Here is an 8,011-nt window from a genome sequence, read left to right on the forward strand (position 1 = left end):
GTTGAGATATTTTTATTTTTTTATATATTTTTCTAAACTGATGTTGTAAATGTTTGGAAGTTAGATTCAACCATAAAGACATGTAAAATTGAGGATTTACAAAAAATAGCTGAGAAATCTAAATGAACTGAAATTGGTGACCTGTTTTGAACTGTTAGAAAAGTGGAATTATTGTAAAAATTTACAGAATGCAGGAAAAATGCAGGCGTTTTTTCCCGTTTTTTTTTTTTGTGGATGATCTTAATCTGTTGATGCCTGTATGTTTTGAACTGAGTGACGTGATGAAACATGATTAAATAAAAAAATGAATGAATTTGAATGCTCAACATTCACACAATACTAATGTTGTATTTTGATACAGAAAAGCACAAATGCTCTGAACTTTCACACAACTATCGAGTAGGCCTTTTGGGAAATTTAATAAGTGTTTACGTCGAACGTCTAGCTGCCGCTGCTCACCCGCAGAAAAAAAAATATCCTGTGACTGTAAAATGTCCTTGAGAGTTTTGAAAGGCGCTTATAAATAGAATGTATTATTATTATTATTATTATTATTATTATTATTATATGTTTCAGGAGGAAGAGATAGGGTTTAGCGTTCAGGGTGGACCTCATATACAGGACAACACTCTTTAATGAAACCCAAAGTGCACCCAAAAATAAAGAACTGGCAGCAAGATGAAACCAACAAACGGTTTATTGTTCAAAAGTCACAATCATTACAGGAGTAATCAAAAGCAGGCCTGGCTATACAATAATTTAAAAGCAATGCGGAGGAAAATACACGCTTCATTTTGCAAGTGATCATAGTCAGCATTTTTTAACATTAAATAGGTAACTTGTTTTAAGTTAAATGCAGCAACACTCAGAGACAGCATAGCAGTGTTGTGGTTAAAGCTCTGTCGTTTCCCCTTTAGGAGGCGCTTGGCTGGGCGTTTCTGGTGTTAGATGGCGCTGTTGAGCATTATATTTTGTTTCAGTCCGGTTTCCCTCCATGGTTTCTCCTCTCCGACTAACTTAGCGTCGGCTCAGTTCATTATACACGGCTACCCCCCACCCCCTATATTCTCCCTCCGCCGTTAGGGCATCTCTCTACGTTTTGGACTGAAGGACCCTCTTAAGGAAAAACAAAAAAGACCCGGCGAGAAAAGTTTCACCACCGGCGGGCACCATGTTGATGGAAAACAGGATCCACTTGGAGCTACGAAACAAGAAACCGTCTGAAGTGAGTCGTGCCTTTTTTTAAAAGCAAAGCCATTTAGTTTCCTCCTGAGCTGGCCGCGTTAGCTTAGCTTGCTACTTTTTCCTCCCCTGAAATTTGCTTCAGAGTACGGTTAACGTAACAGACACCAGTTTTTCTCGAGTCGATCGATGCGGAGCCTCTATCCGAGAGACGAAGGGGGAACGCGGCGTTCGCTCGCTACTTTGAGACGGCAATTCCTCCGCTCGCTTCGGCGTTTTTGCCTCGCTTTAACCGTTTCACAGCCGCCACCCCCCTCGTGTGTTCGGCGGTGCAGCTCCAAAGGCGCCTCGGTCCCGACCTGACCACGAGTACGATCTTTCGGAGGATATTTGAGGGAAACGTAGTGCCCCACGCTTGCTGCATTTCGGTGATCTCGCGTTGGGCTTTCTACGGAGTTGGGTAGCCATGTTTGCTGCTACTTAGCATGGCGCTTAACCCCTGGACGGGGGCGCTCGTTTTAACAAAAATAAAATGTAACTGTTCGTATTTAGGAACTGAACACGAATTGGGCAGAGAGGCTAAAATCGCATACATATTTTTAATATTTAAAAAATGAGCAATTTCCGCTCAGTCACGTCATTATAACCAGGTTAGTGCTAAAAGCCACGTTCAGTATGAATAACAAAAAATGACTGGACCCCGCAAAACAATCATGTTGTACATAACATACACATTGGACTAGTTTTATCTTAGCTTGGTTCATATATCATGATCCACTTAAGTGTATTTCCGAATGTGGTTTGTTGAGAAGATGTTAAGTAGAAAAGGGAGTGTTGCGAAACTTGGGAATAAGTCACCGCGCATGACAGAATGATGACTTATTAAGGGTATATCCGATCTAGTAAATGTGCATTAATGTTTGCAGCGTTTGTTTCATGGCCTCGAGGCTCGCGTGTCTCATTTAAAACGACAGCCTCCCAATTTGCAGTCTTCCCGCCATATTAGCCCATCCGCCATAGTGGTGGCAGCCCAACAAAATGCATGGCGTCATTAAATCCCCGTTACAATCCTACTCACATCCAAACGTCTTTAAACGCCACTGTTGTCACACTGTACGTGATAATTTCGGTATATTGTGTTCTCGTGCGGTGGCTTTATTAACGTAAAGTCGAGCCGTCATTCGTTTTGACACGATTTCCGACACCTAGTGGCGGGCCCCGCGCGTGGGTCGACAAAAACTCGACGCCCGCTGTTTGTTCCCGGGACAGAAAAGCGACTGCGAAATGTGTTTTAAAATGCAGCCGTGTTAACACGTCGGTGTTCACGATGTCTATTCAACAACGCGCGTCAGTTTAAGAAAAACAGGCTCGGAGTGGCATACTGTTTCTCCGTGGGTCGCCATGTTGTCATTCTGTCGTCTTTGAAGGTCTGGAAGAAAGAAACGGTCTCCATCTTTGATTTTTTTTTGGGGGGGGGAACTAAATTTCCGTTCGCAGTATTTTCCCCCTTCGCATCACTTCTACATAAAAACATCGTCAAAGCAAAAACACCGTCGACGTTCGTTCGACGACGAGGAATATTCCGTTTTCTCCACCGAGCGCAAACGAAACTTAAAAGTGTGCACTAAAAAGGGTGTATTCGCAATCCTGCCCGTTGCTGCGGCGTTGGGTAATGGCGGCCACGCACACTTCTCGTCTACTGCACGGCGGCGTTTAAAAGGGGCGATAGCTGCTAGCTTGTAGCTTAGCTGACTAAAAAAAATCATTGCATTTGTCACAGGCTAGGCGAATCCGCCACCCGTGGTTCGTGTGGCTCCGCCGAAAATTTAATGTATCGACGGTGGACGTAACTAGTGATTTGTATTTGTTTTTAAAACCGAAAGAACCTCCGTTTTGGTGTGTTTTACGATGAGAAATCCTAACTTTTTTTGTCATAGGAACACGTTTGTTGACGAGGCAGGGCTAGCACTGGCGAGTGTTTATTTTAACCAAACTAACTCTAGCTTCTCAATTGCGCCCCCATTCCTGATAATAAGGATTTAGAAGTAATTGCGTCGCTTTTCATTCATGTAATATAGTTAGGGCTATTGGTAAGGATATTATTTTTTACGGTTTAGTTGTCATGAGAAATATATATTACATTAAGTTACACTTAGCACAGAACACTGAACTGCCCAGGAAACTAAGAAATCAGAATGTAAAATGTCAGTTCCCAAATTTTCAAATAGTTCACAACTCTGATAAAGTGCACAAAATCCCAAGTCCCTCCCATTTGTCGATGACTCCTGCAGAGAGCACTTTAGAATATATATGGCTGTTTTTAAGGGACTAACCTTTCTGAAGGTTTACAAGTCTAGAGTCCCAAAAATTCAGAATGTGGGCCACTTGGGTTGACTCTTAAAGATTTAGAAGGTATGTGACGAAAGAGTCCATAAAATTTCAGAATGTATGTAAATGTTCCCTTCAACGTCTTATATTTCACAAGTACACAGTCTTAGAGTCCCAAAACTCTCAAGGGTATACAACATTTATGGGTTCCCTAATATTTACAAAAATATACAGTCCTTTCAGCCCGAAAATATCCAATCCTAAATCACCAATGCTATAGAGTCCGTATAAGACTCTTGACAGCGGAGCAGTATTCCTATTTATCTGTGGACATCTTTGAACATGTTTTTCATCAGTGAATACTGTCTGCCACATCATGTACAGTAAAGTCTCGTTATATCGATATTCTCGGGAGTCGGAAAAATATATCGATATAACCGGACTATCGATATATCCGATCCTGCGGCATCTAAATTTTCTCCTTGCGTTCATAGAAATAGTATCGTAATAAGCAGTACTATCGATATAACGAGACTTTACTGTAGCTATCAAGAGTTCCGCGACATGTTTATGAATACTGACCAGAAAGTACGGGCTATTTATTCAACAATAAAATATGTCTTGTTTTCAGGTTAGAGAACTCTTCCTGGACAACTGCAAAACGACCGATGGAAACACTGAAGGGCTCACAGATGAATTTGTCAACCTGGTTTTGCTCAGCTTGATAGATGTCGGCTTATCATCAATCTCCAACATACCCAGACTAGAAAAACTCAAAAAGGTAAGGGGCGGCTGGCCAGTCCGGCCTGCCGGACACTTACCGTATGCTGAGAGGCCGTGGAGTCTTATCATCTCTTCTTTCTCAGCTGGACCTGAGCGACAACAACATCAGCGGCGGCTTGGAGGTCTTAGCGCAACAACTCCCCAACCTCACACATCTCAGTCTGAGCGGCAACAAATTGAAAGAGATTAGCACGTTGGAACCACTGGTATGTCCCAAGCTTCCAAAGTTTTTATTTTACTTTTTTTCATTTACAACATGTCTTAAATCCAACAATATCCTTTGAGCTGATGGATTTTCTGGATTTTGTAATAGCATGGAATGTTTTTTTTTATTCAATTTAAATATCAGATATTTTCTATTATGAACGCTTTACAGGCATTTTAGAGTGACATTTTCTGTCGTTAATACGCACATCTGGGGTGTAGCCTTGGTGACCCTGGAAAAATAGCTTCCTTTCTTGAACTCGCAGAAAAAGCTGAAACACCTGAAAAGTTTGGACCTGTTTAACTGCAAAGTCACCAACATGAGCGACTACAAGGACAGCGTGTTCAAACTGCTGCCCCAGCTCACATACCTGGACGGCTTTGACTGCGAAGACAAGGAGGCCTCCGACTCAGACGTCGAGGTGGACGGAGACGGCGGGGACGACGATGATGACGAAGGTCGAGGTTCTTGACCCGAAGAAAATACATGTTGTCTCAAATAGAACTTCATTATTATTAAAAAATAATCAAGTAGGAGTATTAAACATACCTGAATCGATTCTCTCTACACATTTGCGCTCCAGAGGGTGAAGGAGAGGACGAGGAAGACGAGGACGGAGAGGACGATGACATTGATGAGGAAGACGAGGACGAAGAAGACGAGGAGGAGGTGGAGGGAGAAGAAGACGACGAGGAGGTTAGCGGAGAAGACGAGGTAATGGCAAAAACTCACCATGGCGCCAAGATGAGGATGACCATTTCTACTTTGATGCAAACTCAATTGGGGGGGGGGGATGTTCCCCGATAGGAGGAAGACTACGGACTGGATGGGGAAGTCGATGATGAAGAGGAAGATGATGAGGAAGATGACGATGGTATGAAATATTGACGAGACTGTGGAAAGTGAACATTTTCACCAACAATGACAATATGAAAACACAACAAGCTGTCCCTAAACCAGAGTAGTCTTAAAAAATGTCAAATAGTTACCAAATATATTTTTTTTTACAATGGTTTGAGAGCAGTGCTACAAGAATTGTTACAAGACAAAAGTTGCCACAAATTGAAATTACAAAGGTTACAGGTGTCAAGTTTAAAGGACAACCGACACCATTTTTTTGTTTCCTAACTGACATCAGAAAAACGTTTTATAGCATCTAAAATACCCAAAACACACAGGCTATATTCTTAGTCAAATGCAAAACACCAATAAAAATGACTTAAAGTGTCCAAAAAGTACTTCAAAATGACCTCGGGATGGCGAGTTTCAGAAGGTTCCGCCCCCTTGTTCGTGACATCACACCAAGACGTCTTTGCCATGCTGGAGAATCAAAACAATGGCTTCAGATTCGGAGAAGATGCTTTCTTGTTACTCATCCAGTTATGAATATGATTCAAATAGTTCTGAAGAGGAGAAGAAGAAGAAGAAGCCGTGCGTAACCCCAGCCTCTACTGTAGCACCTTATAATGTGGCGTTCCTTATATTTGGAAAACGTATACATTTATATATTATATTAGGAAAACGTTTTTCATTCATTGCAGGTGCGCCATATATTCCGGTGCGCCTTATAAAGGGAAAAACTTTGAAAATACACCATTCATTGGGGTTGGGCCTTATACACCGGTGCACCTTATACAATGGAAAATATGGTATGTAAAACAATGTTAGGATATATGGTTGAACGTGCTTTAAAAATATACAATACATTCATCAATTTTTCTTTATTTTCTCTATTAGGCCACACAGAAGAGAGAAAAGTTCTATGGGAATGATTTGCTTTCTGACAAAATACTTTATTTTTCAATTGCATTGAAAATTATGTATTAATACATACGGTATGTAAAAGGTTCAGACTCAAACAACAGATTTTCCAAAGAAATACGTATAAAGCCGATTTAAAGACTCATGGACAGTAACTGATTTTAACCATGGGGCAGTGACGAGAACTCAGCCTTAATCCTTATGATTCATTTTGTGTTTTTTTTTTTACACCCCCTTCAGATACAGTCACCGGCAAAGGCGAGAAGAGAAAGCGAGACCCCGAAGACGACGACGAGGATGAGGACAACGAAGAGGATGACTAGAAAGCAGGAGGGAGCGCATTTAGCGACCCCCCCTCCCCCACCCGGTCATCCTACCAACCCGAACGTCCGACCTCCTCCGACTTGCAACCCCTCCCCAAGCCCTTCCCTTAGCCCAGCTCTGAGCTCTCTTTTTGGGCCAAGACTATACTGGACGGGTGGCTCGTGTGGCCCACCCGTCACCAAACAACTTTTTTTTACCTAAGCACCCCCTGTCCTCTCCACCATGGAAGTGAGAATCACCTCCCACCCACGCCGCCCCAAACAGCCCCCGGGGGTTCTCAGGCATCCTGCCACTCAGCATTCCACAATTTCACTGTCAATCCTGCATTATGTATCCCGTGTGAGGACTTTGGGAGTGGTCTAGTTTTTGGGTCTGTGCTTTTAATATTTTGTTGACTGAAATTTGTTGTTTTTTTGGGGGGAGGGTGGGGTAGGGTTATTTTCTTTCTGTGTCCTTTCCTTTCGACCCCCCAACCACCTGACCCCAATAAAATTATTGCTATAGCAGCTGTGCAGCCAGTGAGCCATGCCTTTTTTTGTTTTTGGGCGTGGCCACCTGTTGCACAAGTCATGGTTGTAGCGACATTTTTACTTTCTGTATGACAAGAAAACAACTTTGTAAATAAAATGTTAACATTTTGTGCATTGCTGGTTTCCGGAATGTATTGCGTCCGAATGAAATTCTCGTGGTCTGGATTTTTTTTCCTCCCAAATTCATTTTTATAATACAGCAAAAATGACATACCGGTGATCATATTAAGATCAGTCATGAATTTGACACTTTGTCAACGTTTAATTTTCATTCTTAAAACCTTTTTATTCTCAGAACTGAACTTTTTTTTCAGGTTAGACAATTCGATTTTTTGGGGGCTTTTTGGGGGATGGTAAATATGATGGCTTACACACCAAACGCGCCAAATCTGGCCCACCACATCATTTTAATCGGCCCGTGAAAGCAAATCAAGCATGTCAAGTGCCATGATGCTTGCAAACCAAAATGTAAATTTATTGTATGTAAACCACAATAACAGTCAATTATTTTTGACTTTAGATTTGAAAACTAGTTATTCATTCATTTGTTGTGCCTTCTGTATGCAATATGTGGAGGGGATGAAACTAATTCTCATGACTTCCCTCAATTCATAATGGCCCTGTAGAGGAAACCGTAACTACAATGTGGCCCGCGGCAAAAAATGACTTTGACACCCCTGACTTACATTTTTGTCATGAAATGTGTGTCTCAATGATTTAGCGTCAAAGTTAATAGACAAATAACATTTTTCGTGCGAAAGACCGCTCAAGACGAAACAGGTGTAATGGAAATGCTCATGTGAGTTTCACGCATGCGCACACACCTATTTGGATATCATGTAGCACTTGGAAGTATGAGAATTGTAGACCCTTTGGACCTTTGCGTTTCCCCCCTATA

The 8,011-nt window shown here is 41.8% G+C and overlaps 1 protein-coding gene across 1 annotated transcript; it reads left to right on the plus strand.

The window, feature by feature from the left end:
• The first annotated feature begins 729 nt into the window (after positions 1 to 729).
• Positions 730 to 6,865, plus strand: anp32b (acidic nuclear phosphoprotein 32 family member B). Its single transcript, XM_089007019.1, has 7 exons — positions 730 to 1,225; positions 4,142 to 4,291; positions 4,377 to 4,499; positions 4,764 to 4,956; positions 5,082 to 5,212; positions 5,306 to 5,372; positions 6,500 to 6,865. The coding sequence occupies exons 1-7, from the start codon at positions 1,172 to 1,174 to the stop codon at positions 6,580 to 6,582; spliced, it is 801 nt and encodes a 266-aa protein (XP_088863145.1). The 5' UTR covers positions 730 to 1,171; the 3' UTR covers positions 6,583 to 6,865.
• The last annotated feature ends 1,146 nt before the right edge of the window (positions 6,866 to 8,011 follow it).

This window comes from Hippocampus bargibanti, linkage group LG10, assembly GCF_051943395.1.
Source record: "Hippocampus bargibanti isolate YZ-2025 linkage group LG10, ASM5194339v1, whole genome shotgun sequence".
NCBI lineage: Eukaryota > Metazoa > Chordata > Actinopteri > Syngnathiformes > Syngnathidae > Hippocampus > Hippocampus bargibanti.

Coding starts and splice junctions, on each gene's coding strand:
- anp32b (XM_089007019.1), top strand. CDS start 1,172: ATGTTGATGGAAAACAGGATCCACTTGGAGCTACGAAACAAGAAACCG. Junction 4,292..4,376: donor GACTAGAAAAACTCAAAAAG/GTAAGGGGCGGC, acceptor CTTCTTTCTCAG/CTGGACCTGAGCGACAACAA. Junction 4,957..5,081: donor GGACGACGATGATGACGAAG/GTCGAGGTTCTT, acceptor TTTGCGCTCCAG/AGGGTGAAGGAGAGGACGAG.